At 40.6% G+C, this 15,452-nt stretch overlaps 1 protein-coding gene across 3 annotated transcripts in view; it reads left to right on the plus strand.

Moving 5' to 3' along the window:
• LOC117546419 (protein yippee-like 1) overlaps nt 1–15,452 on the plus strand; it is a 46,321-nt gene that overhangs the window by 18,107 nt on the left and 12,762 nt on the right. For all 3 annotated transcript variants that reach the window (XM_034216642.1, XM_034216641.1, XM_034216640.1), the window contains exon 3: nt 1,476–1,760. In XM_034216642.1, coding sequence (XP_034072533.1) covers nt 1,644–1,760 — 117 coding nt within the window. In that variant the 5' untranslated portion in view covers nt 1,476–1,643. The remainder of the gene's footprint in view (nt 1–1,475; nt 1,761–15,452) is intronic.

A 15,452-nucleotide genomic window follows, 5' to 3' on the forward strand; every position in this document is an offset into this window, starting at 1 on the left:
TTTAAGCAACACATTAAGTTGACGAAACACTCGAGACAAATGTAATTAAAGTCAGATCGTGTTTTAGACGGGGCATTGATATCATAAACCTGTTAAAGTATGCATTCAAACACTTTTTCTTTTGCCAGCTGTATTCACCTTGCAGGCCTATGTGGCTTTTATCCTGGATAAAGTGTTTAAGTCATGGATGTTTAAAGTTTAACTTCTTCATTTTTGACTAGTAGTAAAGTTCACTTTTCATTCAGGAAGTATGACGCTGCGCTGTCAGTAGGCTTCTCCATGTTTGTGATTGGTCGAATGCTCCAAATACCACCCCTTTCATGTGAACGCGCACCTAACTAGATAGGAAACGGCTGGCTTGAGCGATCCACTTGATAACCAGCGTCGTAGGACCGTTTAGCGAGAGCGCGTATGTTTTGGATTAGGCCAACCGGCTAACTCAAACATATCCAGGTTAGGTTGAACCAGCTTCGTAGTACGGGCCCCAGGTTGAATTGAGGCGAATATTTGTAATGTTCAGAGGTTGTTGTTTAATATTCATGAGGATATTTGTCATTGTTCAAATGATAATAAACATTAGCATAAAGCATATTTGTCCACTCATATGTTGATAAGAGTTTTAAAAACTTGAAAAATATTCCTCTAAGGTACATTTAGAACAGATCAAAAATGTGCGATTAATTTGCGATTAATCGCGATTAACTATGGACAATCATGCGATTAATCGCGATTAAATATTTTAATCGACTGACAGCCCTAGTAATTATCAACAGTTCAAGGACATATTTGTTATTATATTGCATGCCATAATAATTGTGAATAAACATGATAATATAAATTCTAAAATTGTACTTTAAATACAGTGATTCACAGATCCCAATAATAATATAATAATTACATTACTTGTTAGACGCTTTTATCCAAAGCGACTTACATATTCAATACTGTGGACAATCCTCTCGAGAGCAATTTGGGGTGAAGTGTCTCAGGGACACAACGACATGCAGTGGGGTTTGAACCTGCTATCCCCTGATTCAAATTTCAGCGCCCTATCCCACTGAGCTACAGCCTCCCCAGCCTACTATAATAAAACACAACGTTGAAGTGAATGAAGTTGTCTTGCTTTAAAGAGATTTTGTGAAAAACATGCTTTTCCTGTCATGCAAACAAACAGAAAAACCTGATGCTCCTGATGTAGACTTTAAATAAAAAGTAGTTTGTGATCAAGTGAAACGCGTTCTGTGGCTTTACACGAACAATGGTTGGTTTGGCGTGTCATAATATTAGGTTGCATCATCGCACAGCCCCGTTGGTAGACAACAACATGCGGGTGTGATCACATAATAGATCAAATGCTTGCTTCTGAGGAACAAGCAGAGTTTAATATTGGGAAGGCAATACAAGTAATGAGCTCTAAAAATAGAAAGTATGGGACTCGTCTCTCACCACATTTTCTTTTCCGTTTGGCCCTGCAGGTTTGATTTTCTCCTGTGGTGTTTGTGTGGAGCGTGCCACACACCCACTCCACAACAACGGCGGCTTTGGCTTGCATCTTCCAGTGCTTCTTCTGTCAGCAAGTCCAGCAGAGCTGCAACTCTTCCAGTGCCAGCCCGGACACCAGCGAGGAGCCCTGCCCCACTGACATGGTGAAGATGACCAAGTCAAAGACCTTCCAGGCTTACCTGCCTAGCTGCCACCGCACCTACAGCTGCATCCACTGCCGGGCGCACCTGGCCAACCACGACGAGCTCATCTCCAAGGTACAGCTGCTTCACTCTGCTGCTTCACCCTGAGACATTTCATATGACTCCCTCTGTATCTGTATATAGAAATAACAAAGGCTAAAAAACAGCAGAACAAATTATAATATTAACAAAAAGAAATGCACTATATTAATCAAAAAAAGAATGAACAGTTAATCAAAAGTGATATTTTGTATAATATTTTGGAAACAACAATATTTTAAGACTAAAACACTTGTATTATAGGTACTTCAATATAACTTGAATTTAAGATTGGAACTGGGCAACAAAATAAAAAAAAATGTAAATAAATAATCCCCCTTTGTAATCACCAGCTTTTTAGTAACTTGGTTCAATTACGTATTTTTCTTTCAGTAATATTTAGTGGTTAAAAAATGACAGATTTTCAATTTGATAACATCATTTGATAACGTATAATAAATTTTATAACGAGTTACTCCCCAACCCTGGTAGCACGTACTCTACACCTCTTACATTTATTACATATGGATTGAACTAGCTCAGCACTATCAAGGGTATGTAGCTAGCTAAATGACAGTTAACGTTGACAGACAAGCAAGTTAGCAGTTAGCTCCCCGGCTACATTACAGTGGTGCGCCTATAGCCCACGATTCATCACCTAATCCAACTTCCATCACAAAATACACACCCAGTTTCCTGTTTACACACGCAACAGTAATGGAGCTACTTTCATTATATTTTTATTTTAGCTCAGATTTGGTCTCCACCAACTCCTGAAAAGGATATTTGTCTCTGCTAAACAGTTCGTTGTCTTTAGGATTAAGTTATATTTAGGTGTTTGGTGATTAGTGGGAAGTGTGCAGTGGGTTTGTCTAAGGTTGTTCATTAAGAACTTGAGTTCCGGGAAACAAGTTGAATAAGAAAGAAACCTTGTTGTAAAATAGCTGTAAAACCAAAACAATGAGCTTAAAGAGGCTACAAGGGCAATTAGAGATGAGAGACTTTCTATGGGTTTGTTTGTTATGGCCAACATTGTTGGGTGATCAAATGTTAATATCAAACATTTGATCAATGCTTTAAAAAAGTGGTAGTAGGAGAATGCGAACGTAAGCAACATTTAGCACTTAAATGTCTCTTTAGTCGGCTTTTGGATGACATAATGAGCCTTGAAGATGAAGTCCTTGTGAAAGTTTGGAAATAAATAAGTCTGTCCTAGGCTTTATATATACAGTCTATGGTCCTAGGCTTAACTGTGACATCTCAGCAGTGATTGAGTTGTTGTCCTCTGGTATTAGTTGGGGAAAATGTCACTTTGGGTTTGACAGCATTGTAATTTTATGCTCACCGACCTTATTGCATCTTCAAAGCCTGGTCTTGCATCTGGGATTTATTTCAGTCGATACATTCTCAGAGGCTTTGATGACAGCCGCTCCTGGTTTTATTTTTGGAGTCAATTTCTGTGGTGAGATTTTGTACTTACTGCTTTGGCTATTTGTGTTTCTGTTGCTGTATTTGATTACAATAATTAAAGGGAAAATGTGAAAGTGTTGCTGCTGTGGCTCGCTTAGACCTCGGAGGTTTTACTTTCCGAAATAGGTGATTTGCTTCACTGCCAAAGTGTTTCATATGGACTGCACTGTTTTGTTTTGTTTTGTTATAATTGCGTCCGCGTTGATCTCAAGATACTCAACATTACTAAAGTTAAAGCCATGATTCATGATTTATTTTCATGTTTTCATGCACATTGCAAGTTCTCACCGTCCATTGTGCTGTTTTTTAATTGCTTACAAATTAGAAAACCCAAAGGGATTTATGCTTCATAGAAATAAGATGTGACAGTTGTTTAATTCAAGCGTTTTTAAAGTTGTGACAGAAAAACATCTGCAAGTGATAGTTTGAATTTAAAAGAGATCTTCTTAAACTCATATTGAAGTAATATGTAGCAGAACATATTTTAGATTTATTGTGAACAAAACATAATGCTTCATGTCCCATTTAGAAAGTCTCAAGTGCAATATGATTGTGCGTAGACTTGGTTCAGACTTTAAGAACATTTTGTTTTTATGCAGGGCTGAGATGGAGGAAGTAAGCTGACTCTTTTAAATTGACCTTAACGTCTATGTACTGTGCTTCCTTTTCTTCTGCAGTAGACAAAACATTTACTATGGCCCACAAATATAAGCATTCACTTCATGAAACCCCCCTAAAAAGTGATAAGAAGCGTGAATGTGTCAGGGCTTTGCTTTTGCTGGAATGCCTGTTCAACCTTGTATAGACCTCTGAAATGTCTTCCTATGAAGTCAAACTATGGTGTAAAAGTAATTCAGTTTTAGGGTCTTTGATCCAGTTTGGAGTTATTTTTCTAAGTGGCCACATTCTCATTAATAGCGAAAAAAGTTCAATTAATTTCTATTATCAGACTCTCTCAATACAATTTTTCGGAATGAAATAGGCTTGAAGGTGAAGTCCAACTTTAAAAAACATGTTTCGCTGTGATCACCAAGCCGGCCCCTTCATAACGTTAATACATCTTCATAAAACCCTGCAAGTATGAAGTGCATAAGATAAACTCAGAAGGGAAGCTTTGGTGTTTTTTTTAACAAATGCCTGCACAATTCTTTCTACTTTGTGGAATTGCTCAACCTGAATAACAATAGTAAAAACTAGATTCAAACCACATTATTTGTAATTGCTTTTTATTATTTGTAATGTATTAGCTTAAAACTAAATGTGGTATTATGAGACTGAAACTGTATTGATGCTCACCGAAAATTCATCTCTATTTACAATTTTTCTTCAATTATACAACCACGTTTTATGCATTTATTAAAGTTTAAATTGAAATAAAAATGATACAAATGAATTTTCTGGTGAAACACCTAACCTCCAGGCAAATTACTGCATGATAAACTATTGATAGGTTTTGCACTCACCTCCAAATAAATCCTCCCACATCCTGTCCTCAATAAATATCAATCCTTGCAGAGACACAAACAGACAAAGAAATCACATGTTACAGTCACACATGCTTTAGACTCAGACAATTTGACCAAAATGAGATTGTCCTGCCTGGTATGCTCGTTTACCCGCCCACAGAAAGTGACAAATCTGGGCCTTACTGAAAACGAAACAATATCCTCTGGTTCTTTCGCTGTGATGCCAACAGTATCAATTTGTTACAGGATTTCTGGGTATTGAAGTCCACGTTGTCCAAACCGTTTTTACATTTGGAGCCACAGAGTGCTGCTTTAATGCAGTGTGTGAATGGACAGCCGGGGAGCAAAGAGTGAGTGAAGTTTATCAGATGAAGCCGAGTGTCAGGGACTGAAGCGATGACCTTTGTGCGTAATAACAAGATGCTGACAGTGTGCTCTCCCTGCGTCGCACTCTCACCTCGCACTAAGCTGATTATTCAAATGGCAAAGATGGTCAATCTGCACGACGCCATCTCCATGTCACAATCCATTCGCCTCCTGCAGCTCAGAGACTTGGAAGCTCACAGCCTGTTGGTGCAAGCAGGAAGAAGAACTTGGGAAACAGCCCTGCCCCCAGACTGCTGTTGGTCCTTACAGCGCGATCACAGAGGCTCATCTTGGAGGTCTGAATGTCGTAAATAATGCCAATGAGTCTTTGGCCCAAGAAAGTGACTATCCTCGCTGATAGGCCCTTCATATAACCTCCCGGAGGCACAACAGAGAAATAGAATAATTGTCACGCAGCAGTTTTATGATGAAGTGAGGTGTAATTGTGCGGGAAGTTATATTGTTACTGCAGCAACTTTGAACTGGATGCAGAAAATAACAAAGGAGGGTTTTTTGGCATTAAACCAAGAATAATGCAGAATAATCATGAAAGATATAAAAGGAGGCTGTTATTATATCTTTTTTTATTCACAGCCTCTTGTTTGCAATCCGTAAGTTCATTTGGTTTTGAAAAGATACATATAACCAGAAAGTAAACGTCACCATTAATATTTGGATTTACTCACAATGAGGAGGAAACAACAAAAGGGGACACATGATGAATTCATGTATAATAATTATAAAATACTTTATGGCTATAAAGAACGTAACCCTAAAAAAAAAAGCTAACTATAGGAACTATTTTCCTAGCAATAAATCCTGTGTAATGTATTTCATGAATTGATTTGATTCATGAAATATCAGAAGATAGTGAAAGGCAAGATACAGTTTATAAAACTTTGAATATTCATATATTTCAGATATTTTTGCTGAAAAATAACAAAACAAGGATCGATCATCAAAACATTTCTGTCGATCAAAGCCATTAAACCACTTCTGCCACATTGAAAGACAGAAAACGCCACAACCTAAAACACTTTCTTATTGTCCGAACTGACGGCAGCTTTCTAAGTGACAGCGAGATATTTCCGCACTCAGGCGTCAGTGCTGCTGAGGTCACCGTGGGAGAGGTTGAAGGTGATAAAGGGTGATGAGTTTGTGTGTCTGCTTTTATTAGAGTCTCGCCACATTGTCCCCAGAGTTGAGAGCGGAGCGGGAATGCAGGAAAACTAGAAGCACCACTGAGCCTCCAACTGCAATTAACTGCACAGTAGTCAGGGAGTTCCCCATTGTAGTTGCTTTTTACATCATCATAAATGAAACTCCTTTTGTGTTGTAGTTCATTTTGAGACTTTTTTTGGTCCCCTGCTATTTGTAGGGATAAAAGAGACACTCTTGTATCAGGCTAGACAGGCTAGCGTTTGTTCTAAAGGGACTTAAATTGTTATGACGCACGGCTGCAGTTAAACAGTTCAGCTGTCTTCAAAACCCTGTAAGAAAAAAAAGAATAATTATTATTTCTAGAGCAGCAACGATAAGTCGACTAATCTATATCTCGTTCGCCCCAAAAATTAATCATTGGCAACTTTTTGTAACTATATATAGTTAAAGTAATTTCAATAATGGATAAATTAGTTCGGAAGGCTACCTCTGCCAACGTCAGAACAAAATATATATAATAATGATTATAAATTGTATTTATCAAGCACTTTTCAGGTGCTCTGAAGACGCTTTACAGAGGAATAAGATAAGAAGTCAAATTTAAAAGTCGAGCAATAAAACCAGATTTATCACAAAGACACAGCATTAATCACACATTAAAAACCTGTCCAAAAAGGTGATTTTTGGTCAGTGTTTTGAAGGTGGGGAGGTCGGTGCAGTCTCTGATGTGATGTGGGAGGGAGTTCCATGCCAATGCTCTGTCACCCCAGGTTTAATAATTAAAAAAGTTATATATAAAACAACAGAAACCATGTATTTAATTAGGCCTTTGTTTCAACATGTACTGTTGTCATAGAAGAGACTTCTCATGCTTTGCTACATGTAGCAGTGAAGCGTCTGAATCCGGGCTTCACTTAGCTTTGCTATTGTAACTGTTTGTTATCTGCTTTGTTGGCAAATGTCTCGCCCCAGTGCACTGTTGGATTTTGTCTCACTGTGCTACGACTGTGCAAACCCTTGTTTAACTGCAGTTCAGCGCACCAGTTTGAATACTTTTTATCTCAGATATTATAGGGACGCATACTGAACACGTTTTGGAAACACGTGTTCAATCCACTTTGTTGTTCGGACCTTTTCATTTGTGGGTTACGAGGCCAGTAATAGTGAAAAAACCAGTTTCCCAGAAGTCATGGGATTATTAACAAGAATGCCAATCCTATATTTATTGATTTGATTGCACTCTCTCAGTAGAGTTGGCATCAGTTTGAAAGTGGATAAATATCTGTCTTTTTTACATTACATTACATTACTTGTTAGACGCTTTTATCCAAAGCGACTTACATACTCAATACTGTGGGCAATCCCCACAGGAGCAATTTGGGGTGAAGTGTCTCAGGGACACAACGACATGCTGACTGCAGTGGGGTTTGAACTTGCTATCCCTTGATTCGAAGTCCAGCAGACCCTCCACTGAGCCACAGCCTCCTTTTCATATACATTTTATATTCTGTAAAAAAAAAAGCAAAATCGGGAATTCAATTAGTTGAAGCTTAAAAAAACGTTTTATTCTTTTACAATATACTACATCAAATGACATGCAGCTATTGGAACTAAAGCTGAATTGATAAACCAGTTAATCTGGTTGATGACGCACAGAAAATAATTTGGGCTATTTTTAATTTAAGCAACAGTTTTGATATCTTATTAATTAATATATATGTAAAGCTGCATTTGGGTATTTTTTCTGACTTGTTATGGACCAAATTGTTTTTTATTAATTAAGGAAATAATAAGCATATTGATTGATAAATTGGAAATTACACATAAAACATGTACAATCAAAGCTGTCAAGAAGCATTTCCATACTAAACAAAGTAAAACAAGTTCTAGATCAGAAATCACTGTTCACTAGTCTTACCATATCTGAATTACTGTGCTGAAATCTGGGGCAATAACTACAAAAGTTCTATACATGCAGTATCTATTCTACAAAAAAAAGCCCTACGAATCATTCACAATGCCAAATACCTTGATCACACTAACAAATGATTCCTGCAGTCAAAATTGTTAAAATTCTCAGACCTGGTAGAATTCCAAACGGCACAAATCATGTTTAAGGCTAATCATAACGTTTTACCAGGAAACATCCAAAAAGTATTCACTCAACGAGTGGGGGGATATAGTTCAAGGAGACAATTTCAATTCAAAATTCATAGGGTCCATACAACCAGAAGAACTTTGTGTATCTCAGCCTGTGGAGTGAGACTATGGAACAGTGTGAATGTGGAGCTAAAGCCATGTCCAGTAGGGATGTGCATCTCCATCACTGAGGCCGATGCGATGCGCATCTCGATACGTTGCCACGATACGATACATTAACGATACATTTGAAACACCAGGCGATGCGATACGATACGATTCACCCCTGTTGCGATACAGTTCGATACGATTTGATTCAACATTATGCGATTCGGTGCGATACGATGCGATTCAACACGATGCAAAAATAATGATACTTCAATTTGGTACGACAGAGGATTTTTGTTTTATTCCTTATATGCAGCAAATCATACATTAACAAAAAAGTGCTTTACATATTTGGTACTGCACATCCCATCATGCCGTTTATTTTTTTACCTTTAAAAGCTCTCCAGAGTACAATTGTATAACACCTCACAGTTACACAATGTAAGGATGCATTGCTCATGATTAACAATGTGCAAATAACAGCTACCATAGAGCAATGCCCATACAGCTGCCAGCCTGATGTGCTTAACACTCATTCATAGGCTAACTCACCAGTGAGCAGAAAGCGGTGGGTTCTATATGAACAATAAATAATACAAATAACCTTTCACAAACAGGTATTTCATAACTGCTTACAGTGAGGAAGACATTTAAATTATTATTGGCCGTCACAGGCTGCTGTAAACTAAACACCACTCTCTCTGACAGAACACCTCACTGAGTGATTTAACTCATATGTCTAACTTTGAGGTTTCTCTTTTCAGCCGCAGACCCCATGTCGCCTCTTTATGTGCGTCGCTAAGTTCCTCGTACTACTTGTGTACTTTAAATCGGCTCGGCATCGTTAACAATTTGCGAGCGATTTTTCAAGTTGACCGTCTGTGCCGTGCACATATACCATCAGGACGTTACTGATGGGGTGCGGCTGCGGAGTGATACTGTGTGTATGCAAGCCCGCATCTAGGACGGATCTATGTATCATGGCTGTAGACCTGTTAAGTAATAAAGATACCTCATACAAAAGTCTACGGATACCTTATTACTCTCCATGACCTGCGGTCAACTATATAGCATAAAGGACTATTACACCGTCTTTCTTGAACAATCCGAAGTGTTACCAAACGTTTGATTTGTAGGTATTTTTCGGTGCGCTGTGTTTCTCTTTCTCCTCGACTTCCGTGTGTGTTGATAACTGAGACTCTCGGCCTCCGTAGTGGCGAAGCAAATATCAAAGATCGTCTCTGCTGAGCGTTGACAAGATGAGGGGATTTTATATGAATGAATCGGTTTTTTACCGATGCAAAGACGCTACGCCATCGATGCATCGCGAGTTCAACCCGGTTCAACCCAAACTGTAGCCGATGTGCACTCTTTCAACCGGTGCACTCGCATCTTGAACGTTTATGCCGGTGCACCGATGCGAATCGGTGAATCTTAACATCTCTAATGTCCAGACATTAACCAGTTCAAGAGGAAATACAGAGAAATTATTTTCTCGAGGTACAGGGATGGGGAAGGTGTTTGTGTATGTGTATATGTGTGAGTATGTAGGTGTGTGTGTATGTATATGTATATATGTCAATCAACAGGTAAAGCAGATTAATAACACTAATAATATCAATAATAATGCAAAAAAATGATCATTATTGCAGATTATAGATTATAAATAAATCATTTAGGGACAAGGGGTGAGATTAAATAAGTTATACTTCTTCTCACTCCTTTTCGAACACTAGATGTGGCACTGTTTATGTTGCTAATGCTGTTGTTGTTGTTGTAAATGTCATTTTTTTGTTTTGATTTCTCTTACATGACTATGCACTGCAACATTTGTTTTGTAATTATTTATTTTACTTGTTCGAAATAAATGAATCAATCAATAAATAAAATGGTTGTTCAGTGACATAAAAGCTTCTCTGAATCCATAACCCAGAGGCAACTGCTGTGAGGAGTAAACTGGGCCAAAACCATTGGATGACTCTTGGCAGGTGATACAATTAGTCTGAACAATCCACTTTCACAATAAGTGGATTGAATTAAGGGATCTGACTTGGATTTGACTTGTTTTCTTCTCCTGTTGGATTCCCAATGTAAACATGTGTATCACTGGTGTAGAGTAGTAGTCTGATCAGGTAATGCGTAATAGTGGAACATAATCCGCTGCATACAACATAACTTTGGTAAGGGCTGCAACAAATGATTATTTCATTAGTTCATTTAATTAAATGTTCTTTTTTTTTTAAATATAGAAAAAAATGTAATATGTTACAGGTTTCCAAATCATGAATATGCAGTTGCACATTTTTTATTTTCTCAGACAGACGGTACACAACCAAATATATGCAATTTAAAAGGATATAACACAAAGAAAGCAGAAAATACTCCTATTTGAGAAGCTGTAAATGGAGAACATTTGCTTCATGTTTGCTTGATAAATAACCAGAATGCTAAATGACAATTTCCAAGTTGATAACAATTTTATTTTATTTCTGATTTTGCATGTATTCTCCATATAATAATAGGTTATTAAATAAAAATAGTTCTTAATAATATCTGGATATAGATTGTGACCACACTGTCCACAGATCTCTTAATAGGCTCTGCCACACCTCTTGTGTGTTTAGCGAGGCAACATCCCCGGTCCTCAGCATCATCCCTTCCAAGCCGATTATGTTCCTTAGGAGAAGATGACTCCGGGGTTTTCCACGACACGCTGCCAAGCACCATGTTTGATTTTTATCTCATTTGAAATTTGTGAATATCTAGTTCCATGTGTCCTGGTAACTTTTTTTCACTTTGCATGCCAGGAAGTGGAGAAATAAGAACTTAGTTACCATCCTAACAACAGTGGGATGTGTTGGAGGAGCTCTGCAGGTTTCGGCACATTTGTCTCCACAGTTGCAGTTTTAGTTCTGTAAATCTCCTGAGCTAGGTATACAAATCTGTTTCTCCTCCCCTAGCTTATGTCTTGGAGGCATGCCAGCCGGCGAGCAAAGATGCAGACGGAGCAGCCTGAATAGAGGATTAACCTGAGCATACAGGCTAGAAGGAAGAATGGCAAGCAGCGCCCCCTTCTCTCTTCCACTAAACTCAATATGGGAAGCTTCTGAAAATGAATGGATGCAAACCAGCAGCCAACATACTTGGCTTATTGATCAAGCTAATTTCATTAACAATAAATATGTCATTATTTTCTTCATTACGTTGTTTTTTAGGGAGCTGGGAGTTGCCTTAGCGAGGAATATAAATGAATGAATACATTCATGGATAAACAAATAAATAAAGGCCATGATTTATGTTTGTGTGCCCACAAGATTTAATTTGTGGCCTTAATTTAATGAAACCCTTGCCACATATTGGTTAATTCATGTGCTCAATATAAGTGTGTACAGTGAGCCAGCCTCAGACCAGCCTTGGCTTTGCATCCTGCTGGCAATACAGTCAACAACTCACGTAAAGTATCATATTTAATTGCCATTTTCTCGCAATAATCCATAAAAGCATGTGTTGTCACATGTCTTGATAACTTATGCACAAGCTTAATTAAGGAGTTATTATCCACGGCTATACAACAAAGGACAAGTGCAATAAGCACGTAGCTGCAACCAATTATATGGCCTAATTATACTATTAACTCTAAGGTAGTAGCATCTTGGCCTAAACTAATCAAATATCCCCATTCTGCAGGGTTTTTTTCCCAAGAAAACGTTATTTCTCAAATTTCAGTTATGAAAAACAAGGTTAGCTAATGTAATGCACTGTAGGCTAAATCACTACTGTAAGCTAGTTAGCCAGGCATGCTAACTTAAGAGCTTACAAACACGCAGAAAATAATGAGTTCTTTGCAATTTTGGTTGTGAAAAGACTTAGAAAAATACACCACCTTTCTTTCACTATTTTTAACAGAGTATCACTCACTTCAACCCCCTCCGCTATGACTACAATAATGAGCTAACAGTCAACTGGACGAAGCTTGTTTTAGCATAAAGACCAACATATTCGACATAATCACACTCTTGGCTTTATTTTATTTGTTGACGCCTGACGTTGTCAACCTCAGAAACCTTTTCGAAATCAGTCTTAGCTTGGTTTTTTATCAGATGTTGGTTACATCCAACAGCAGATAGGAGCACTATCCTGAAATCAGATCGCAGTGTGAGCGACAGTTGGAGAGCCGAGGCCTGCGGTGTGAGCGTGGCCCAGGAGAGTGACGGCGCAGCCTGAATACTGAAGAGGAGGCAGAGAGTTTTATTCAGCACCATGGCTTCGTCGTCCCCATCAGGCTGATTGAAGCCCCTCTAATAAATTGATCACACTTTTTGTTTCTTGACATTAACAGACACTATTCATTTAATTTATTTATTTATTTTCACATTTTCCAGCTGCCAAATATCTGATGCGTTTATGTGCTGTCACAGAACAGTCAAATTGTTACTATTCCCCTTCTCTTGTTTTAATGTTAATCTGGAACCTTACTTCTGGATAGGGGTTGGACTCTATTCTTCTCCGGAGTTGCTCAAGGTGTGAGGCGCCGGGCGGGTGTGGGGATACTCACAAGTCCCCGGTTAGGTGCTTCGCTGTTGGAGTTTACCCCAGTGGACGAGAGGGTCGCCTCCCTACGCCTGCGGGTTATGGGGGGGAAAACCCTGACTGTTGTGTGTGCTTATGCACCCAACAGCAGTTCAGAGTATACGGCCTTCTTGGAGACCCTGGAAAGAGTCCTGTATGGGGCTCCTGAAGGGGACTCTTTAATCTTGCTGGGAGACTTCAACGCACATGTGGGCAATGATAGAGACACTTGGAGGGGCGTGATTGGGAGGAACGGCCCCCCTGATCTGAACCGGAGTGGTGGTTTGTTACTGGACTTCTGTGCTAGTCATGGATTGGCCATAACAAACACCATGTTCGAACATAAGGATGCTCATAAGTGTATGTGGTACCAGAGCACCGTAGGCAGAAGGTCCATGATCGATTTCGTTATCGTATCATCGGACCTGAGGCCGTATGTTTTGGACACTCGAGTAAAGAGAGGGGCGGAGTTGTCAACTGATCACCATCTGGTGGTGAGTTGGGTCGAGTGGCGGGGGAAGCCTCTGGATAGACCTGGTAAGCCCAAACGTGTAGTTCGGGTGAACTGGGAACGTCTGGAGGAGGCCCAAGTTCAGGAGGCCTTCAACTCACACCTCCGGTGGAGCTTTTCGGGCATTCCTGTGGAGGTTGGGGACATTGAACCAGAGTGGTCGGTGTTCAAAGCCTCTATTGCCGAAGCCGCGGTGGGGAGCTGTAGTCTCAAGGTCCTAGGTGCCTCAAGGGGCGGTAACCGTCGAACCTCCTGGTGGACACCGGTGGTCAGGGAAGCCGTCCGACTGAAGAAGGAAGCCTTCAGGGATTTGCTATCCCGGGGGACTCCCGAGGCAGTTGCAAGGTACCGACAGGCCCGAAGGGCAGCAGCCTCATCCGTGGCCGAGGCAAAGCAGCGGGTGTTGGAGAAGTTCGGAGAAGACATGGAAAAGGACTTTCGGGCGGCACCAAAGTTGTTCTGGAAAACTGTCTGACACCTCAGGAGGGGGAAGCAGGGAACCATCCAAGCTGTGTACAGTAAGGATGGGACGTTGTTGACCTCAACTGATGGAGTGTTAGGGCGTTGGAAGGAACACTTTGAGGAACTCCTGAACCCGACAACTCCGCCCTCTATGTTAGAGGCAGAGCTGGAGTATGACGGGGGATCAACACCAATCTCCCGGGGGGAGGTCACTGAGGTCGTCAAACAACTCCACAGTGGCAAAGCCCCGGGGGTGGATGAGATCCGCCCAGAAATGCTGAAGGCTCTGGGTGTTGCGGGACTGTCATGGTTGACACGTCTCATCAACGTTGCGTGGAAGTCGGAAACGGTACCGAAGGAGTGGCAGACCGGGGTGGTGGTTCCCCTTTTTAAAAAGGGGGATCAGAGGGTGTGTGCCAATTACTCAGCCTCCCCGGGAAAGTTTACTCTAAGGTACTCGAAAGGTACTCGTGCGTGCGTGCGTGCGTGCGTGCGTGCGTGCGTGCGTGCGTGCGTGCGTGCGTGCGTGCGTGCGTGCGTGCGTGCGTGCGTGCGTCTCTTTAATCAACTCATCAGAGCTCCTCATATCTGTTCAGAAACTGGACAAAAGTTAAAGATGTACAAACCACAGACTGTCTGTGTCATGACGAATACAGTCGCTGCTTTAATTCTGTCTTTAGGACGTTGTTGTGAGTTTGGACGGAGCAGCTACAACGTTAGTTTAGCCTGATCGATCCAATCTCCATTCACAAAACACGCATTTTAAAAGGTTTTTCGAATGCCGTCTTGTCTGCACACGTGTCAAAGCATTAAAGCATGGTTTTTACTAACCGTTATCAGTATTTTGTTACTTCGGCATCATTTTGAAACGTGTATTACAATGAAATCACGATAAAATAGGTTAATTTGGTCGTAGTTGATTTCCACCACAGTATTTACATGGAGATACGCCCCGCCCCCTCTCCAGCGCGTCCCGTTTGAATGACAGGAGTAAACACAGCTGACAGCCGCGGTGAAACTCCAGCGGTTAGAGCAATGTGAGTATTCGCATCGCGTCCGTTGTGAACGCAGCATAATGCAGTTCAGAAACCACTGTTCTGACGCTTTTAAAGCAACTTTTAACAGTGCGAGGGGCCCAAAGGCCATGGTGGCCGTAGGACGTACAATTATTTGTGGGGCATAACGGCCAGACCGAGGGGCTATGGCCGTCATGGCCGCCGTGAAAATCCCACCCTGATGGGGTGAGGGGGTCTCTACTCAGGGCCATCCAATCTCTGTACTCCCAAAGCGAGAGCTGTGTCCGGGTCCTCGGCAGTAAGTCGGACCCATTTCCGGTGAGGGTTGGCCTCCGCCAGGGCTGCGCTTTGTCACCAATCCTGTTTGTAATATACATGGATCGGATTTCGAGGCGTAGTCGTGGGGGAGGGGGTCTGCAGTTCGGTGGACTAAGGATTTCACCACTGCTTTTTGCAGATG

This window comes from Gymnodraco acuticeps, unplaced genomic scaffold (genome assembly GCF_902827175.1).
Source record: "Gymnodraco acuticeps unplaced genomic scaffold, fGymAcu1.1, whole genome shotgun sequence".
Taxonomy (NCBI): domain Eukaryota; kingdom Metazoa; phylum Chordata; class Actinopteri; order Perciformes; family Bathydraconidae; genus Gymnodraco; species Gymnodraco acuticeps.